Raw genomic sequence first — 21667 nt, 5'->3', positions numbered from 1 at the left:
ATATAATTTTTTATAATAAAATTTATAATTATAAATTATAATAATTTAATATATTATAATTATATTTATCTATATATATATAGAATATATATTATAATAAAAAAAAAAAAAAAATATATGTATTGTATTTAATATTTTTGTATATTATATATATATAATAAATATATATATATAAGTTATATATATATATATATATATATAGTAAAAATATACCTTTATTTAACTTTTTGCAACGAAGGTAAAAACCTTTATTTTACGTAGCATCACGTTTTATATACTTCTGATTGATCAAGTTAATTCATAATATATATATATATAATTATATATATAAATAGTTTAAAAATATATATATCTATTATATATATATAATTATATAAATATATATAATATTAACCACCTACACACACACACACACCCACACACAAGTAAGCATTAGCACGAAAGAATCCGAATCTTTTCCAAAGCAGCCTGCAAATACATAAGTGGTCTATTTTGCCGTTCAAATGATGCATGGAAATGATGAGTGCAGCGGGAGAACCGTTTCATAGTCGCGTAATCCCGGGTTTGTTAAAATCCAGGATTTATATTAACGGTAGGTCTGGCGCCTTCCATTGACCCTGCAGCTCTCACGTTTGAAATGCATTGTGATCCTTTTTTCCTTTTGATTGAATTGTTTGCAGTTGTGAGGCAGCGTTTGGTTGAATTGGTTTGGGGATTAATGCCGACGCTGAAAACTCTGATGACGAACACTAAATAGTGACGTCTGGGGAGCGATCGGCGCTGGGCCAGGGCCGGTAATGGCGGGTGAATAGATGACAGGAGGGAGGGAAGGAGGGAGGGAGGGGTGTTATGGGGAACGCAACGTTGCTGGGTGATGACAACCTCCCTTATAATCCTGGCATTTTTTCGGCGCGTTACTCTGGTCCGTTCAAAACATGGGCGCGTGCAACATAATGGATACTGTCATATATCGTTAGTCTCTCTCTCTCTCTCTCTCTCTCTCTCTCTCTCTCTCTCTCTCTCTCTTATTTAAGGTATGGTTTGCACGATATTCAGTTATTATATATATATATATATATATATATATATATATATATTATATAATATATATATATATATATATATATATTTTAGAAAATTCAACGTGTCAAGTCACAAAATTATTTGCTTCATGTACGTTTTAGGAATTCAATACTCATCTTTAGGGCTAAAAGAGAGAGAGAGAGAGAGAGAGAGAGAGAGAGAGAGAGAGAGAGAGAGATCATAGGCCAGGACGGGGACGAAACGGAACATTTTAGTAAAACATGTTGTAAATGTGAATGTATACATAAATGAAAGGAAAAAATTACGGACGATGAAACACGAAATTAAACAGAACTGCAATTCATAGCAAAAACTGAATTGTACTTCCAGAAAAAAAGAAAGGCATGTCAAGAAGTTGAGGGAAATTACAACCCGACATTTACTAGAACAGGAGAAGAAATGAGGTACTGAAGAGATATGTGTTAAAATGTCTATTTACAAGAAAAGAAGAGCAAGCAAAACGAAACGAGAACTGACTGACAGAGAAGCCAGAATATCCAAGACATAGTATATGTATATATAGAATTTTGACAAAAGGGGAAGGAAGCAACCAGTCAAATGTCATCCGGCACGGATAACAACAATCTCGTGTGAAGAAGTTTTGCCAAAAAATGTTGTTTCTTCAGGAACAGGAAATATAACTTAATTGATTAATGACATGTCTAACGAAATATATTTCCCAAGTTTGAAAACCACAGGACAAAATCTAAAGAAATTCATACCCAACTCAGTAATGTTTTTACGGAAAACTCCCCTTATAAACTGTTAAATATTATGCTTACTCATATATGCTAATTACATGAAAACTATATTTTACTGTTATCATCTGTTTTAGTCATACTGCTGATGCATGAATTTCTTATTTGTTCTGTTCTGTCCTAATGAGGCCATTGAATTCTTGAAACGGTGATGAAGAAAATAAAAGTCAAGTTTCTAGTAGCTATATAGTTCATTTACAAACATATACATACATACATACATACATACATACATACATATGTATATGTATGTATGTATATATATATGTGTATATATGTATATATATATATATATATATATATATATATATATATATATATATATATATATATATATGCACACACGCACACATACAACCATAAGGTTGTTGATCTTACAAAAACAGAACTTGAATACTTGTAAAGAATTAGAGGCGTCAATTGAAAACGAAGTACTTCTTAAATGCTGTAAGCCTACTTTTGATATTTTAAGCATTGTTTTGTAATCGTTTGCTTTGTGTTTTATATTTATGGTTCATAAAGCTGTGATGTACATAAATGCGTTTCTTTCTCTATAGGTCTACGTCCTCCTGTATATCCGTTCGCTGCCTCAGGCCAGTATCCGTACCCTCTTGGGGCCGACTTCACAGCACAGATGGCTTCCGCTTGGTAAGTGTACAGATGCAGCCTGCTTTGGCCACTCTCCGGTCTACCCAGAACTTCATGTGTCATGGCAGGCACCTTGAAAGTCGCATTCCCTCCCTCAAGTCAGATTTGCCTAGATCTCTCCAGACCTGTGTATGATCGTATTGATGTTTAGACTTCCAGTGATTGTGCACAACATCCCGCATCAATTTTTTGTGATTATTATTATTATTATTATGTAGATTATTGCTGTAAGTAGGAGTTCAGTACCTCTGTATGTATGTATGCGCACGTCACTCATACATTACATAAATAGATGCACATTCCTTCATTGGCATGCCACTAGTGGCCTTGCTGGTGGCATTTTTAATAATTAAAACTGATGGAAATCTCTCTCTCTCTCTCTCTCTCTCTCTCTCTCTCTCTCTCTCTCTCTCTCTCTCTCTCTCTCTCTAAATTAGTTTTTACGTTTTTAGGGCCTACAGGATGAAAGAGGTATTGTCGGTTAATGATAGAAAACATTTATTGCTTGAGCTACAATAACTGAAGACGTCAAAATATTCGTCGAACGTTGTAAAACCTTTATAGATCCCCGCTAAGTCTCTCTTCTGAAGTACCAAGAACGCGTGAAGATTATCCTGATAATGAGTAAGTGTTGCTTACTAAGAAAAGTTAATCAATCATTGGTGGAATTAGCAAGGTGTTAAACGTTTTTCATAGACTTATTTCATGTGACATTTAATTCATTCCAGTGATGATCGGAAACACTAGTTTGTGGATTAGATTTTTGACGCATTCCTTTTTGCCATGAATTTACGAAAACGACAAACATTTCATTTATTTAATATGTAAAAAAGAAAATATAGCTGTCATCTGTGATCATGTATTTGCTTTTTACATTCTAAAGTTGCTGCATTGACATTAGTACTCTGCTAAAATTCTGAACGAAATAAAAGCTTGAGGCAGTTGCTGTGATTACAAAGAGATCATTTGGAAAATAGCCTCTTGGGGGGAAGTATGGGATGCGGAATGAGTCTCCCTCCTCTCAGTTGGTTTTCTGACTGACTTTGGACCCACTACGGTTCAGTTTGTTAGACGGGTCTTGGCATCGTCTTCCTCTTTTCTAACCATTTGTACACCGTAAGAGGAAGCGTTATTTAATCTGTAATCTCAACTCTGTTTACGCACCTCCAATAAAATAAAATAAAACTGAAGACTTAACTGGAAGATGGTAGATAAGAAGCAAAGTCTTTGTGACGGTAGGAGTAACGATCTCGGAAGTAGATACTTGAGAATGATATGCTGACTTTTGTGTATATGTTTATATAACTGTATGTATAAATATATGTGTGCGCGCGCGCGCTCGCTCGCTCGCGGAAAGAGACTTATCTGGAATATTGTTTGGAGCATTTAGCCGCTCTCATAGACGATGCCTTATCGATCGTATTAGTTGCGTTTCATGAAGAGCGTGTAGTAAATGAGTATGAGTAAGAAAATGTTGTAAGTGATGTTATGTAATATCAGACTTTTGGCAGAAGGAAATTTGTGTCATCAGCGGATTTCATTGCCTCTGTTAGCCACTGTTTCGAACTTCTGATTTCTGTATGGCCCTTTCCTTGGTTTCTTGACAATCGAGTTTTTTCCTTGTTTTTGCCCCATTTTGCAAGTCTCCTTTATTCTCTTTATTTCATTATCGCTTGAAAATTTCAAATGTTTGCTTACTCCCACTTCAACTCTCGTAGTAGCCATCTTGCTTGGTGAGACGTACCCGCGTGAAGTCAGATTAATCAACAGATATCACAAGTTTAACATACGACTAGAATTTGAGAAATATCTAGAAGTGTTCGTGAACTATCGGTGATAAGATTAGTGTGAAAATAGTAGGATAAAGCGTCTTCTAAGTTAGTTTATCAAGTGTAATACTATAAATCAGAACAAGATGGCAGTAAGTTCCAACTGCGGGAAGAGGTGGCGTAATTTGGCGTGTTTAGCAGATTCGCAATACGATGAGGTAGCAGGAAGGGAACTGGCATTTCTCATCTATGAAATCAGCAACAGTCCTAACCAAAAAGATACAAAAGCATTCATAGATATATTAGAAGGATGTAATCCTTCAAACTGGAACAAATCTAATGAAAACATCTTGAAAATAATTGAAGAAGTTCCAAATAAAATCCAAGTGGTCAAGAGACTCATAAAGAAAATATACATAAACCAACATATTCCGACAAAGAAAATGAATAAGGTGAATCTTGTGAATATCCTAATTGATGCATTAGGAAAAAAGAATGCCAAAAGCATGCAAACTGTGTAAGGTTTGGTATAGCATAGTCAATCCACAAACCTAATCAGAAAATGTGCTGCATGCAACATTCCGACCCATCCACAGTGTGCTGAGGTAATACAAGATTTGAGAAAAGATACAAGAATTTTTTGTTCAACATGTCTATCATGGATAGACAATGTTATTAAATCAAGATTGAATGTACAAATAGTTGAGGATGAAGAAGAAGAGAGAGAAGAAGAAGAAGAAAAAGAAGAAGAGGAAAACGGAAGCGAAGTAAACAAAAATGAAATGACGGAAAAAAAATAAGGAAAACAAAGAACAAGATAAAAGTATGGATGCAGAGATACTCATTGATACTACATATGAGGCAATAAAGCAGCATACCTACGAAAGAAATAAATTACGATATGACAACAGAAAAGCAAATCCCGAAGAGGCTCTACCCAGATCTATACAATGACGGGAAAGAGGAAAAAATAGACAAGAAAGACAAAATCTGCAACCTTTTGAAAAGAGGGAATTGCAGATTTGGAGAAAGATGTTACTACAGACATCCTAAGATATGTCAAAACTATGAAATATATGGTAAATGTGCATACTTAGATGGATATGGGGATGATTGCAGAGATCTGCATCCAAAAATATGTAAAACCTAAAAGAAGGAAAAGGATGTAAGTTCGACAAAAAATGCAAATATATGCACCCATGTAGCCATGAATCATAATCAAATAAATAACCAACCAAGTAATAAAATCCAAAATAAGAAAGAAACAAATAAAGAGAGAAATCAAGAATATCAGGTAAAAGAGAAAAGCAAACCACCAATGAGATTATGCAGAGGTGTCAGTAAAAAAATTTCAAAGCATCAGCTCCGAAATTCTACTCAAGAGATAATAACTGTATTTATTATGCAAGAGGATATTGCAGAAACGGAGAAAATTGCAGATTCAGACACAAAATGAATAATTATGATGAAGGAAGATCAAATATTATGGAAAAGTTGGATTTTTTAATGTCAGAATTTCTGAAATGAAAAAAAGAACAACATACCAGAACAGGAAAGAGACATGGGAAAATCCTTATTACTACCAGTATTAAATGAAGGAGAAAACACGCAAACCATCATAGTGATGAATGCGCAGGGTTTAGTTACGAGTAACTCAAAAAGAAAAATAGAGTACTTAGAAGAACTAACCCAAAATGAAAGAAAATAGATATAATGAATATAAGTGAAACCTGGTATTCCCAAGAGACTGGGAATGATGATCAAATAAAAGGGTTCCACAACTTATAGATCAGATAGAAAAAATAGGAATCAAGGGGGAACCGCAATATATGGGAAAGACAAAAACAAGGAAAAATATATGAGAAATATAGTAACTCAGAATGTGAACTAATAGCGGTAGAATTTGAATCTGAAAAATTGATGAACATAGTAATATATAGACCTCCTAATACTAAAAAGTTTGACTTAATAATTGAAAAATTGGATGATATATGTAGAAATCACAAGGACTGGACTATTCTCCTATCTGGTGACTTCAACTTTCCTTTCGTAGAATGGAAAGAAACGAATAGGAGATTGTGGTTGTACTTATACATATAAAAAAGAGAGTAATAGTAGTGCAGAAGATAAGAGGCAATTTGAAAAGCTATTAGATATGCTACTAGAATACAACATTCAACAAATAAATCACCTGCCAACAAGAAAGGAAAATACTTTAGACCTAGTATTTGTGAACGAGATGAATTATGTTAAAGAAATAATAGTTTATAATGCGAGTATTTCAGACCATAATGTCATAGAATTAACAGTTCATTCCAAAGCAAGTGAAAATAGAGATAAGCAAGAAATGAAAAAAAGTGGGAAGGATATGGAAAAATACAACTTCTACAGTAAAAATATAAAAATGGCGTCCAGAAAATTAAAGTGAAGAATTAAACAAAGATTGGGATAACATTTTCGTAAGTGATGACTATAAGGGTAAATACGGAGATATTATATAAAATATTGGAGAAAATAGTGGAAAAATATATACCGAAGAAGAAAAGTAAACATCATTCATGCATACCAAGAGACAGAAGGATCTTGTTCCAGAAAATCAGAAAGTGGAAAAAAGGTCTTGCAAAAGAAAAAAATGCATGGAAAGTTATAGAACTAAAAAGTAAGATAGAAAATGCAGAACAAAAGATTATACAATCAAAAGAAAATGAAAAACGGGACTTGGAAGAAAAAACCCTATTAAATATCAAGCAAAACCCCAAACTATTATACTCATATGCGAAGAAGATGAATAAAAGAAGAATAGAAATAGGCCCTCTGAGAATTGAAGGGAGATTAACGAATGAAAAAAAGGAAATTTGCAACATACTGGCAGAACGATATAGTAGAGAATTCACCCCTAGAATAGATAATGAAGATAATGATATAGAAGTAAGGGATGAAAATAGTGAATATTTAGCTGACATAGATATTAATGAAGCTGATATTGTGCAGGCTATTAATGAAATTAAAAATGGAGCTGCTGCAGGGCCTGATGGAATTCCTGCTATTTTGTTAAAGAAAGTAGTTCATTCTATCGCAAAGCCACTTGCAATATTATTAAGACAAAGTGTAGATACAGGCAAGATTTATGATGAGCACAAATTAGCATATATTACCCCTACTTTCAAAAGTGGATCAAGACTAGAGGCAAGTAATTATAGGCCTGTGAGTCTAACATCACATATTATGAAAGTGTATGAAAGGGTAATGAAGAAAAATATTATGAAACATTTAATAAAAAATAATTTGTTTAATAAAGGACAACATGGTTCGTACCCGGAAAAAGTACACAAACCCAACTGTTAGTCCACCGTGAGAACATATTCAAAAATATGAAAAGCGGAAATGAAACAGATGTGGTTTATTTAGACTTTGCAAAAACTTTTGATAAAGTAGACCATAATATATTAGCGAAGAAAATTAGAAAACACAATATCGTGGATAAAGTAGGAAGATGGTTAAAAGAATTTTTACACAACAGAAAACAGATAGTTATTGCAAACGACGAGAAATCGGATGAAGCCAAGGTAATATCCGGTGTGCCGCAAGGTACGGTGTTAGCTGCAATACTGTTTGTTATTATGATTGAAGACATAGACAATAATGTTAAGGATTCGGTAGTGAGTAGTTTCCGCAGATGACACAAGAATAAGTAGAGAAATTACTTGTGATGAAGATAGGAACGCTCTACAAAGAGACCTTAACAAAGTATATGATTGGGCAGAGGTAAATAGGATGGTATTTAACTCTGATAAATTTGAATCAATAAATTATGGAGACAGAGAAAGAAAGCTATATGCATATAAGGGACCTAATAATGAGACCATCACAAATAAGGAAGCAGTTAAAGACCTTGGTGTGATGATGAATAGGAACATGTTATGCAATGATCAAATAGCAACTCTGTTGGCAAAATGTAAAGCAAAAATGGGAATGTTGTTACGGCACTTCAAAACAAGAAAAGCTGAAACACATGATTATGCTTTATAAAACATATGTTCGTAGTCCACTTGAATATTGCAATATGATATGGTACCCACACTATCAAAAGGATATTGCACAAATAGAGAGTGTACAAAGGTCCTTTACAGCTAGAATAGAAGAAGTTAAGGACCTAGACTACTGGGAAAGACTACAATTCTTAAAATTATATAGTCTAGAAAGGAGAAGAGAACGCTACATGATAATTCAGGCATGGAAACAGATAGAAGGAATAGCAGAAAATATCATGGAACTAAAAATATCAGAAAGAGCAAGCAGAGGTAGATTAATAGTGCCCAAAACTATACCAGGAAAAATAAGGAAAGCACACAGGACATTAATCCACTACGCACCAGCATCGATAATGCAGCGTCTATTCAATGCGTTGCCAGCTCATCTGAGGAATATATCAGGAGTGAGCGTAGATGTGTTTAAGAATAAGCTCGACAAATATCTAAACTGCATCCCAGACCTTCCAAGATTGGAAGATGCAAAATATACCGGAAGATGTACTAGCAACTCTCTGGTAGACATTAGAGGTGCCTCACACTGAGGGACCTGGGGCAACCCGAACAAGATGTAAGGTCTGTAAGGTAAGGTCTGTCATGTTCATGTCCTCTTGGGTCAGAGAGAGAAGGCTCGCCTCAAAGAAAAGGACCCTCAGCGTCGCTCTGTCGTCCCGTCCATCTATCCATCCATCCATCTATCCATCCATCCATCTATCCATCCATCCATCCATCCTCCCGAGAGATTCTAAGGTTCCTTCGGAAATCTCAGTGAATCTCCTACTAACAGTTCCAGACACTCGTTGTTGAAGTTGATCGATGCCGCTGTCTTTTTCTTTGTCTTTCATTGATGCTCAACAATTTACGCGAGTGGTAGTTCACTTCTTCCTAGTTTCATTTCCATCCCCATTTTTCATATATTGGTTTTCTATTCTTGTTTTCATTGTTTATTGGAACTATCTTTCGTTAATGTAAGAATTGACATCCTATACCCCTTTCATCTTCATCTACCTTCTACCCGTCTAGTTGCATCCAAGGTTGTTTTCATTTGGGAGCATCCAAATATAATTTAAAGATGTTAATATCTATCTCTCTTCCTAAATTTATCAATGATTTTATCCTTTTCTTGTCTTTTTTTCTTTTACTCCCTTTTTCTACACTTTTTTTTATATCAACTTCTCTTGGTCTTTGCCAATCAATGCCTTTACTTTTCCTATTGCCTTCTTCAAATACAAGTTACATTTTCTTTGTTCCAAGAACTTCTGGCCTTGAAAAACCCTAACCGGTTATTCTGCTTTCCCGTTTCTTACTTGAAAGGTGAATGAGATGTAATTACCGAGCTTTTAGTCAACAGCTAATCATTTCTTAGTATTCGTAAAAGTTGCTCTGACTTCCCCCTTCATGCGGAATTTTCTGTAGTAATATGTGCTACCTAGAAACTTAGACGTATCTAGGACGCTTTATTTCATACTTATCTTTGGCTTCCAGCTTTGAACATATCCTTCATGGTCTCTTAAATAGTGAGGGATTTATCTAAATATTGTTGTCGGTCTCACAAACCCCTTATAAAGATAGTTTTCGCGTGTGAAATCCTTCATTTACAGTAACTCCAGCTATCTACGCGGCACAGTTTATAAAGGGACTGTTAATATGTCTGTTTTGGTTTTGGTCACTGATTTATTTTAGAATGTACGTCGCTTTTCAAGAATCGTTTCCATTTTACCAACTAAACGAATATTTCTGTAGCCATTTTCTGTAGTTGCGCTAATAATAACTGGCCCATTTCATCCTTGAAGCTCAAGATTAGGTTAACGACTCCTCTCTCTCTCTCTCTCTCTCTCTCTCTCTCTCTCTCTCTCTCTCTCTCTCTCACTGAGAATTTTTATGCTCAGTTTTCCAACTACTGCGCTGCTCGCCCCGTTAGTTTCTCCAGGCAGTCTCTTGTGTAAACCCTGGAAACTCCCTCTAGTCTTCATTCATTGTAATCGTGCCATTTGTTGTATAACCTCTCTCTCTCTCTCTCTCTCTCTCTCTCTCTCTCTCTCTCTCTCTCTCTCTCTCTCTCTCTCGCATAAACATTCTGAAGCCGTTTCAAGATGTAGTTAAAAGTTTGTCTCATTTTTTATATGTAGTGTTTATTTTTTACAACTGTCAATCTTTGGCGTTCACTGCCTGCCTCTACTTTTACTGAATGTCACAACCCTTCTTCCTATGAGAGACAGATATATCGCCTCCTTTGCGGTATAGCCCCACTTTTTTCTGTTTCTTTATTCTTGTTTTCTTTGTTTGGGTAAAAGGAAATGACACTATATATAAAATTTATCAGATTCTTTCTTCTCATAATCTTGAGGAATATTCTGTGCTTTCGGAACAACTTCGCACCCCCTCCTTCCCCCCTTGTGTATGTGCTATGTAATTATGCATAAGGGACTTGACTGATGCTGTTCATATTGACTTAAAATTTCTTTACCTTCTAAGGACTACAAAGGTTGTTCCTTCCAACTCTGCACTTTTGCCTTCACACGCCCCACCACGCAGCAAAGTGCCTCATGTAGCCACGAGTATAAGAAGCGGTATACCGAAGACTCCTGAATGAGATAAGGCATCAAAGAACAAACGGGTCCCCTGTCCTTTCTATTTGCATACAGTAGTAGAGGTAACTATCGGGTACTGGTATGATCGCAAAAACCATTATCGACAAATTGAATGAAATCACTGTCTACAGAAATAGTGAAACAGCAAAATGAATTGAATATTACATAGAAGATTATTCACTGACAAAAGCGAATGGCCGTAGAAGGTTATTCACTGGCAAAAGTGAAGGGACAATTATGCTTATTCGCTAGCAAAAGGGAAGGTCTATATAAGGTTAATCACTGGAAAAGGGGAAGGGTAATAGAAGGTTATTCACTGACGAAGGGGAAAGGACATTGAAGGTTATTCTCTGGCAAAAGGGAAGGTCTATATAAGGTTATTCACTAACAGTAGGGAAGGGCTATATAAGGTTAATCACTGACAAAGGGGAAGAGAAATAGAAGGTTATTCACTGACAAAAAGGAAGGGCCATAGAGGTTAATTCTAGGCCCGAATGGAACGGGGCATAGGTCATTCCTTGCAAAGGGAAGGGCCCATACAAGGTTATTCACTGTGTAAAAGGAAAGGGCACAGATGGTTATGCATTGGCAAAAAATAATGGCATTAGAAGGTTATTCACTTGCAAATGGGAAGGGAGGGATAAAGAAGATTATTCATTGAAAAAAGGAAAGGAACTTCCTGTTTCTCAAAAAGAACTATATGGAAAAATTTTAACAATTGGAAACTGTAATATTGATTAAAATATATTGTCTTTTGTTGATTCATGAAATTGGAACAATCTTAAACAATTGGAAACGATAATATTGATTAAAAAATATTGTTTTTTGGTGATTCATGAAATTGGAACAATCGTAGCCATCCTTATCTCTCGCCGGCCACATGATAGCGCACAGTACACTGGAATCTTTGCAAAGGCTCACCACTCCAGCAGTCATTCATAAACAAATCCAAAATACCAACATGAGAGACTAGGTATCCCTGCAAGGTGGTTCGCCAGAAATGACATTGCTGCGTAACGTAAATAAGTTGACTTAATGTAAGATCTTAAAAAAAATCATTTTGGACAAGACCTGTGTAGTCAGCTGGAGAAAATATCCAGAAATAATGATGACCTGCTATATACAACGTCCTAGAGCAAGTTTCTTGGATATCAGACAATCTCTTTATGACTTTGATATTTCTTATCATTCTCGTCTAACTGTTGGTTTAAGTGCCACCCTTAATGCCTCTCTATCATCCTTATCAGCTGTCAAATTCATAAGGCAAAATGGGTCAAACACGCAAGCAGTTTCTGCTGTCGGTAGTTTTGGGAATGACCTTAGAGACAAGATGATCACAGAAATCCCTCAAGTGATAACAGTGAAAATGTTGTAGGTAGGATTTGGACGAATTCTCTCCTTAATGTCGCGTGACCTCGGCTGTTGGAACGACACAAACCCAACAGAGTTCGCTTTTTTATCTCTAAAGAAACGGAAAACTAAAATGCTCAGATCATTGGCGCCGAATCGAAATTGAGTTCTTATAGTAAATAATGATATGCTTTAAGGTAATCTAAGATTTACACCTCATTTCAGATCTAAAAACTAAGCCCCGGAAGACAAGTCAGTAGAGATAGTATTAGATGTGAACCAACATTTTTTCCTTGCGCGCCCATTTAGAGTGAAGAGCGTCATTGGTGTTCTTCAAGGGGTGGTTCAGTAATCACATCTAAGGAAATATATGAATGTCTGTCTGTATTCATCCCGAATAAGCTACAAGACAAACGATTCAGTTGCATTATTTGACTTAAACACCAACGACCTCCGACAAAAAAATATAGGTTTCACTGAAATCTATAGATAAGGAAATAGACAACAGAATCAACAACACCAGAGGCCCTGACTGCTCGCTTCTCCTTAAGGTTACTGAACACGCTCAAGTGTCCAGGAGCCGACGAATTTCTTATTCACTCACAAATTCCGAGGCAGAGCGAATTAGATATTAAAGGACATTTTAGCTGAATGCTTGTGTATGAATCACGGTGATGTGATTAAATTCATTATATATATATATATATATAAGATATCTATATATATATATATATATATATATATATATATATAAATATATAATATATATATATATATATATATATATATATATATATATATATAGGTACATACGTATATACACTCGTAGACTTTTGGTTACACAATACTTAACAAATAAAGACACTAGAGAAATCTGTAGCAATGCCATCGAGTAGTGACAAGTGTCGCCTGGGAAACGTGCCGACACTTACCACTAATCTGCCTTAATATCTTTCGGGAAAATCCGATGGAAATCAATTGTATCACATCGCCCTAGATAATGCTCTCCCATGAATCCCGAGGGCTTCATTCATTTTGTTGTGTTTTGAGCCCTTCAAGAGTCAGCTAATGGATACGTTCAAACGAGCACCAGGTACTCCAGGTGTTCCGCAATAACTCTCCGAGGTCTAGTTGCCCTTATTGTCATGATAAGGAAGGTTGAAAGAAGCCCCCCTGTGGAAAGATGTTATATATCGATTTGCAACCATGTCACACTCTCGGAAAGACTGCAGCAATCTCTAAATAATGTAATTCATGTTTATACGTGGGCGACTTTTATTCGGGACAGACTTGATCGCACAGAATGTGAGATAGGAAGCCATTATGCTCAAGTTCTAAGTCAGGGACCGCAAAAATCGCAAGAATTCTATGCGCATCTTTCTGTAATATTGATTCAACCAATAATGAGAGAGAGGGAGAGCATAACCTCTGTAGTGTAGACTGAAAGCGATATTAAAAGGGAGCGTCCAGTTTAGAGAAATATTGCATAATAACACAGTGGGACAAAATCAAATACATGGCCACGCATTAAAATAGTAAACCTTCGGTTTTTATTTTTAACTTAACCTTAGAACCGCTGATAGATACTTATAATTACCAATTCTGCACTATACCAAACCAGCCTAGAGCGATCGTCCTTTATGCGCACTAAAAAATTCTCTCTTGTTGCATTTCAACCAACGCTAATTAGTCTGCTTGCATCATTGAAAGCAAAGTAGACAGGTTCTGGATATTCTACTCGATGAGATGTCACCGATTACTTCAGTGATCCTAATTTGTTACTATTTTGTAAGCTGTTCTAAAGTCAGGTTTAACACAATTTATTTCGATCTGTTATAAATAGTATCAAAATCCAAAATGAAGATGGCCATGATTGGGCAAACCCCTACCTTCCCCCCCCCCCTTCTCTCTCTCTCTCTCTCTCTCTCTCTCTCTCTCTCTCTCTCTCTCTCTCTCTCTCTCTCTCTCTCTCTCTGGTGGAGATCGATCCCAAAAATGCCACGAGTAGATTCCCGACCTTCCTGCAGTTTTTTAATCAAACCCTTTTGTTTTGAAGGAGCCTTGCACCCTTATGCAATCTACTATTTATTGGATTAATGTTTTAATGTTATATATAATGAATTTTGTCTGTGAAATTTGGAGGCATTGTTCCATTCTTAACCGAGTTCAGTATCTCAGAGAGGTCATTGACATAAATGGTAACACTAACTGTTTTTACATGTTTGAACGTTTGAGCATCGAATTATTAAATGCGTTCAAAATTTCCCAAGTAATGAACGTACTTGGAAATTTATTAGCGTTTATTTCGATAACAAAACCGGGACTTTGCTCAAGGAAACTTATTCAGTATTTAACGTAAAATGTTTGCTTGCGTTTGAGAAAATTGCTGTTTTATTTTCCGATTTCAGAGCTTCAGATTTTTAATTCTGTTTTTGTCATTCATGAAGTTGCAGGGTTGAAGTATATACCTGTTTTGCTGAGACGAGTTTATTCTGAGATGTCATTGAATGTCACCATGAACTCTTTCTTCAACTCGAACGTTAAGTTTGAGAGTGTTAACCTTTGTATCCAATGTTAACTTGCTGCAGGAAACGCAGATGTTTACGTAGTTAATCGCAAGTTACGAGAACATTTTAACAAACCTTTTGACACTAAAGTTATTTGAAGTGATATGTCAGTGGATGGGTCGTATCCCCTCACCACCGTCACCGTCATGGCCTTTGTTTATGTAATAGTATTCCTCATTTGTAACTTACTGTTTCATTGTTGCATGATGACTCAGATATATTCTTAGTGGATGTTTGCATTACATATAGTTGTAGCCCTCCCCTCTTTCACAGTTTTTATTTGTCTGCAAAATTCCATCTCACATTCTTGACCGGTGTCCTCATCGCCGGACCTTGACGCCAACACAAAATCTGTGGAAGAAGGATTTATTATCTGAACATAGTTCTCAGGGTAATCGAAGGAGTGGGGTTGCCCCTCTTTTGGCCTTGTGGCATTCGGGCGTTTCTGAGAAGGAATTCTGAATGTTGTGGTGACGGTAAATGGTCACATTGAAAATATGCGTTGGAGGCTTTTTTTTTCTTTTTTTTTCTCTTCTCCTGCTCCTTTTTCATAGAGCCACAGAATTCCCGCATTTGCAATAAGTGATGCTGTTAAAAGGTTTTTTGTTGGCGCCCGAATATCACGGGAAATGAATTTTTTTCTTTGAATAGCAGTATGGTTGATGTAGCTGTAGATGTGATGTAGTCGTTGTTGTTGTTGTTGTTTGATGTGGTTTGTGTTTGTTTTATTTGCAGGCCTGGTGCCCGCATGTACCCGCTTCCTTCCTCCTCTCCGTTCAGCAGCACCTACCCCTCCTCACCACTCTCCCTCTCTTCCGCCACCCTACCCAGGTTAGTGAATCACAAAAGAAAAAGAAAATAAAATAATCTAAATTTTTTAAAAAAAATATGAAAAGGTTCCCCCGCCCTCCCTTCACGGCCCATGTTTCCTCTCAGAGACACTGCTGTACACTCTACTGACGTTCTTACAATAGCTATCAAAACGAATAGGACAAAAAGTGTGCACTACTGCCCCAGAGATTCTTCCCGAACTCTGCCATATCATTTGTTAGTCTTCCCGCGCTAAACTTTATTTCTCATACGTAGGAGCCTTTGAGTATTGATTGACGGTAGTAAATGATAATACAAATATAATGATAAATTTCCAAGCAGTAATCGGCAGCCATGAAAATGGCATCCAAATTGTTTTTGGGAAGAGTCGTGATACTCGCTTTCTCACGCTTCCTCTGTTAAGAGCAAAAGAACGAAAATCCGATTTCAGGACTGTCACACTGACCACCATCATTATTAATAATACTTCGCTATTCAAGAAGTTTAGTTCGGGTTTCTATGTGGAAATTTTTGCCCGAGCTGGAAATTTTGGAATTCTGTATTAATTTTTAGTTAGTCTTCTCCCATATTCTCATAGCAGAGCCAAGGGAGGTACCGATAGTAGATCTTTCATACAACAGACCTCATACAACACTACATTGTTCATACCTCCCCCTCCCAACTCCCCCCCTCCCCCCCTTTTCACAGGAATCTGATTCAACAACTTTGTCTTTTGTAAGTTCCAAAGAATTTTTTTCAGTATTTTTAAAGATTTTATGTATTTCTGCAAATCCATTTACAAAATGATTACAAGGTATAATCTTTTGTGATCTTATTGTCTTTTTGTTGAATGTTCACTGGATCATTTATGTTAATATTGAGAGGAACATCTTTGAAATACAGTGATCAGTGATTTTCTCATGAACCATATCATGCAGATTACGAGTTTCCCTGTTTCGTTTAACGACTAACCTTGGAAATGGGTGAGACGGTAGTGTTAGTCCTTAGATACATACATACATACATACATACATACATACATACATACTACATACATACATACATACATGGAGTGACCGTAGCATTCTAACTTTCAGAAACTTCCCCACTTCTGTATACCTACCTTCCAACACTTGTAAACTGTAAGAAAGTGACATACTTACGTATTTTGAATGTTAGCAAGCTTGCATGATCCATTCTATTATTATTATTATTATATTATTATTATTTTGTTCTGTTTTCCAATTCACTGTAGTATAATGATTCAGTCGTTGTAGCTATGGTATTCTGTGCTTCACTCTTATATCATTTCCCCGTCTCACCTTCATTCCCATCGTCAGAGTTTATTAGTTTACTTATAGTTTACTTATTGCAATTAATGTTTTCGCCATGACCATCATTTCATACCAGTTGCTGCAATTCATTGCCGCATTTCGTATGATTATGGCCGCATGGACTTTCGAAAGGAGAAAGTGAAATGTTGTGTGTGGTGTCCGCAGGTTTTCGCCAAGTGGATTGATGCCTCCGCACCCGGGTCTAACGCCTCCTCTCACTCACCCACTGGTTGCTTCACCCAAAACAGAGTTACCGAACACGTCACATGATAACCACAGGTAAGTTCCGAGGAAGTTGCATTCTTTAAATGTTATATGTTTTTATTCTTAATTGCTGGAAGGTATATGAGTGTGTGTTTTTTTCACGTTCAGTATATACTGATATATACTGGTGAATTTTAGTTGATAATGTGTTTGCGAAGTGAATAGGTTAGCTGCCATTGTAAATAGTAACCTTTCAGATCGAAGTAAGTTGAAGCCATGAGGATGAGCTTGTCCTGTTCCTCCATAAGAGAACTTGCAGAAGACTTTTGATTCTCTCTGGGTCTCACCAATGTGTTTCGTCCTGGGAATTGTTTGATATGAAAGTAGAAGAAGGAGTTGATCCCTTTGATCTCTCGTGATCATGCTTTCTAAGAAGTGTCGGCTCAGGGGGAGAAGATGAGGGAAGTACGTACAGAGTATCCAAAGTGTCTTTCGTCGGTAATTAACTGTAGGGGATCCTCATTAATTAAGAAACCATAGAAACCGTCCGTCAGCTTCGTTAATTAACGGATTTTCTGGAACGGTCGTTCGCCCCTTGGATTCGTTTTCAGTTTTATGAGGGCATTTTGTAAGTACTTGTTGTGAAAGGAAAATAAAAGGATATTTTTTGACATCTTAATGAAACGCAATCCTAGTAAGATGTAAGTACCTTTTCTCTAGTATTTTCTTGGCCATTGGTCTTATTTTCAGTTTACAGACGAAGTCTACTGATCGACAACTCTTTCAGTAATATTCTGGTCCCCTGTAGCGCCTTTCTTCTCGCTTGGACTCCCATTTTCGACGAGAGATAATCTACATTTCTTCTTCGGTGTTTCAGTTTCTTCCTTGTTTGTAAAAAGGAGAAAGTTCCAGCTTTGTGTGTACAGTGTGTTATAATTGTTTATCTTGGCGCAAATTTCCTCGGAAATTCCCATTTCTATTTGTAGTGTAAGTTTCCAAGTTGTTTATTCCCGTTGTAAAGTTGAGTGAGAGAGCGAGCGCGAGTTAACTACTAATTTAACCTTTACTTTTCGCTTGCCGTGTTCACCACAAGCTAGCTAGTCATTAAGAGGAGCGTTTGGTCTTGTGATTAGTAACGTTCCAATGACTCGGTATACATGAGAACAGCGTCAGTCACTTTTAATATGGCTCTTAGCTTTTCTTTGGGTTTCTCCTGATTATTCCCTCGGCTTGCTGCACTTCACAAGGAATACCAAAGGCAGATTTCCCACTTGAGAAGCCACCAGCGAATTTCCACGTTGCTTCCAACATCCAGCCATCCTGTTCATCATCACATAAGATGCGTCGATTTCTTTGTGCTGTTCGTGTGTTTCTGTTCACTTGGAAAATAATTGCAGCTTTGCTGTTTTTATCCTAATCTGAAATGCGGAAGCCTTGTCCCCTGTTGGGAAAGCGGAAAGAAGAGTCAACATGTAGAAAAGGTGGAGTTGTTCAAATGAGTTGGGTTGTCGTAGACAGTGTGTGAAAGGGTTAGCGTTGACTTTTTCCTCCTGTTGATTGGATTGTGATGCTCTCGATTGCCTTATAAGGTGGCAGAGACATAAGAGAAGAGAACGGAAGAAGGGGAATGAGGGTGTGTGGGTTGTCTGGTCCCCCCTGATTGTCGAGAGCAGTTGTAATCCCATAACTAGATATCACGCTCTGGATGCACGCTTCGTTTGTTTAGAGTCAACATATACCAAGGCGGGGAGGGTGGCGGGCGGTTATTCTTGATTCGATCCTTACGACTCCTTGCCTACTCTTGTTTTCTCTTAACTATTCATGTGTTCTTGAAGTTTTCCTCTGGCAGTTCGCTTAACTATTCAACTTTTTCTTATCTTTCTCGATGCAGTACCGCTCATCGTCCGTCCTCCTTCCTCCAACCACTGGCCGTCAAGTGTTGAGTCGTTGATTAAGAGTGAGATCATTAAGCAAAGTAACTTGGATTCTCAAAAAATTGAAACAAAATAACCTGGCTCCTCAAGGCACACGCGGAACATTTGGCACTTTGAAGGTCATTGTTCTTGCTTTATCGTTTACTTCTTCAGTCATAACGGGATCTGATAAATGGTTTTCCAGTTGTATTATTCATGTGTCTGGTCTCAACATTTACGTTCTCTAATTCATTCTTTAAAGATCGTCACCCTGTTTGCTATTGAAGCTGATCATGGATACGTGCTCGACATCCGTACTACAGACGGTGGTGGCTACGTAGGGATAGATGAGGATACTTCCTCCTTGTGGAAGACGAGACTGAATGTTTGTGTTTATGGTGGCATTCCGGGTTGCCTCGATTTTCTGTGATGTTCCCTGTCTCTCGGGTAGAAACTTGGCTAGGTCCATTCCTAACTTTTAGCTCTGAATTCGGAAGAGTGCGGGGGAGGTTTTGATTGCCCTCCTTTGTTGTAGAGGTTTTGTTTAAAAGTCAAGAAATTGCTATCAGACCTGTCAAGTATTCTTTGTGGGCAATGAAGTAAACCCTTGTGTTGTAAACTTTGAAACAATGGTTAAATTTGGATTTAGAACGGCTCAAACCAAATCACGCTTATGAAAAACCTGTCATCAAATATGTTGCAAGTCGTCGTCCCTATACTAACTGGATTTTTATTCCGGAGAAAATTTGCATCACCAGTTAGAAACTAGTCAAAACAAAGGAAGCAAATCAGCGTATTTCACTGCCCTTTAAGTATGAGTGGGCAAAAACGATCATATAACAGGACATACGCTGAGAACATCAAGGTTATGGTTTTATCTGGTAAGTAGATGTGAAGGAAGTGGAGTGGGAAGATGAGGGAGTAGATGACGGCGGCAGTGAAGAGTGGAATGAGGAGGGTAATGGGGGAGGAGGAGGAGGAGGTGGTGGAGTAGGAGTGGTGTTGTAATTAAGGAAGAGTTTTACTTTTTCATTTAGCGTGTTTGTTCAGCCCCAGCCAACCTGCCTTCCAGCGTCGCTACTGATAGTTTGAAGCTGACGTGATGAGGATAGGTTGGTAGTGCTGATAAAAATGAAAGACAGAAGAACGCTAAAAAAAAAAAAAAAAAAAAAAAAAAAAAAAAAAAAAAAAAAAAAAAAAAAAAAACACTAGTAAGAGGAGACAAAGAAGGAATTTCGGTTTGGCCAAATTGAATCATTTGTTTCACGAACAAATCACTGATGAATTTGTTAACAAGCCCGATTATTGAAGTAAAGGTATGCTTCGCTTGTATCTCAAATGTATATTGTACGTTTTTTCATGTTTGTATTTTATGTATATACACATGCAGAATATAATACTTTTTCATTCTTCTTCTTCCATATTAAATTAGGGACAGTGACATGGTATGAGTCTAGTGTGCTTGTAAAGAGAGGTTACTCGAAAGCATTTGAAGTCCTTTGGGTTGGGAAAGATTAAAAAGTATGAATTAGAATCTTTGTGCTATCGTAAGTAACGTAAATAGGAATGACTTTCAATACAAACACACTAGTGATATTGAATTTGGCGTTTTGGATGAAAGAGGTTCAGTTTTCTGCCATGGCCTAAGATTGGGAATGTTGGTAAATTTCAAGTACCATGTATGAAAGTGTGTATTATGCGCTTAAGAGATAAAAGTATCACAGGAAAGAAAGAGCCAGAGAATCACTTTTCCTCATTAGAAACCTGTACCACATTGATTTATAATGTAAGTGAACTGGAGCTTGAGTTGGTAGTTTAATAACAGAAGTGTTCGCCATCTCTCGATACATTCTAATACAGACAGTTGAACAACTGAGACTTTTGAGGATGTGAGAACCTGATGAAGAAAATGAAAGAAGTTGATAGGAAGCGGTTTGGTGATGATATATATATATATATATATATATATATATATATATATATATATATATATATATATATATATATATATATATATTATATATATATATATGTTTGGTTTGGAAATCAACTGATGGCGAATACGAGTTTATTTCGCCCTATTTAAGTCAGTTCTGTGCGAATCTTCTTGCTTCTAGTTAGCATAAATAAATATGAAGATACTTTACTTTTATGAGACAAGGTGATTTTTCGTTATACGACGTATTTTTAAGTTGAAATATGGCTTGAATAAGTCTCGTTGTGAACTAAATTATTTTTTCCGTTAACAGATTGTGTTGGGAGCATGTTTATTGTGTAAAAAAAAGTGATTCTGTTTGCTATTTTCACTTGATTTCATCGTAATACGAACTTTACGTCATTTATCTTTTATTTGCGTGAAAACAACAGTAAAATTTGTTGTTTCAAGCCCAGTAGTTTTGATTAGAATAATTTTCTCTCGATTTTATCCACGGCTGTGTTTGATGGCATAACTTTATGGGAGTTTTATTCTTGGTGCCGATGCACGATAATAGTCATCAGCAGCTTACATAGCTTTCTCAGCTTCAGCTACAACTTGGTTTAAATTTAACAGCATATTTCCTTGTTGATCTTTGACCTAAAGCAAATAAAGTTATTAAATAAAAATATATCAG

The 21667-nt window shown here is 36.5% G+C and overlaps 1 protein-coding gene across 1 annotated transcript in view; it reads left to right on the top strand.

The window, feature by feature from the left end:
* The window catches only part of LOC135198615 (protein pangolin, isoforms A/H/I/S-like), a gene marked incomplete in the record, with an annotated part of 559363 nt that overhangs the window by 470064 nt on the left and 67632 nt on the right, over positions 1 to 21667 (top strand). Inside the window, 3 exon segments of the mRNA XM_064226365.1 lie at positions 2399 to 2489; positions 15530 to 15625; positions 17104 to 17217. Of these exon segments, the coding sequence (XP_064082435.1) occupies positions 2399 to 2489; positions 15530 to 15625; positions 17104 to 17217 (301 nt within the window).

The sequence above is a fragment of the Macrobrachium nipponense genome, chromosome 22 (assembly GCF_015104395.2).
Source record: "Macrobrachium nipponense isolate FS-2020 chromosome 22, ASM1510439v2, whole genome shotgun sequence".
Classification (NCBI taxonomy): domain Eukaryota; kingdom Metazoa; phylum Arthropoda; class Malacostraca; order Decapoda; family Palaemonidae; genus Macrobrachium; species Macrobrachium nipponense.
This window is presented reverse-complemented; position numbering and strand designations above follow the sequence as displayed.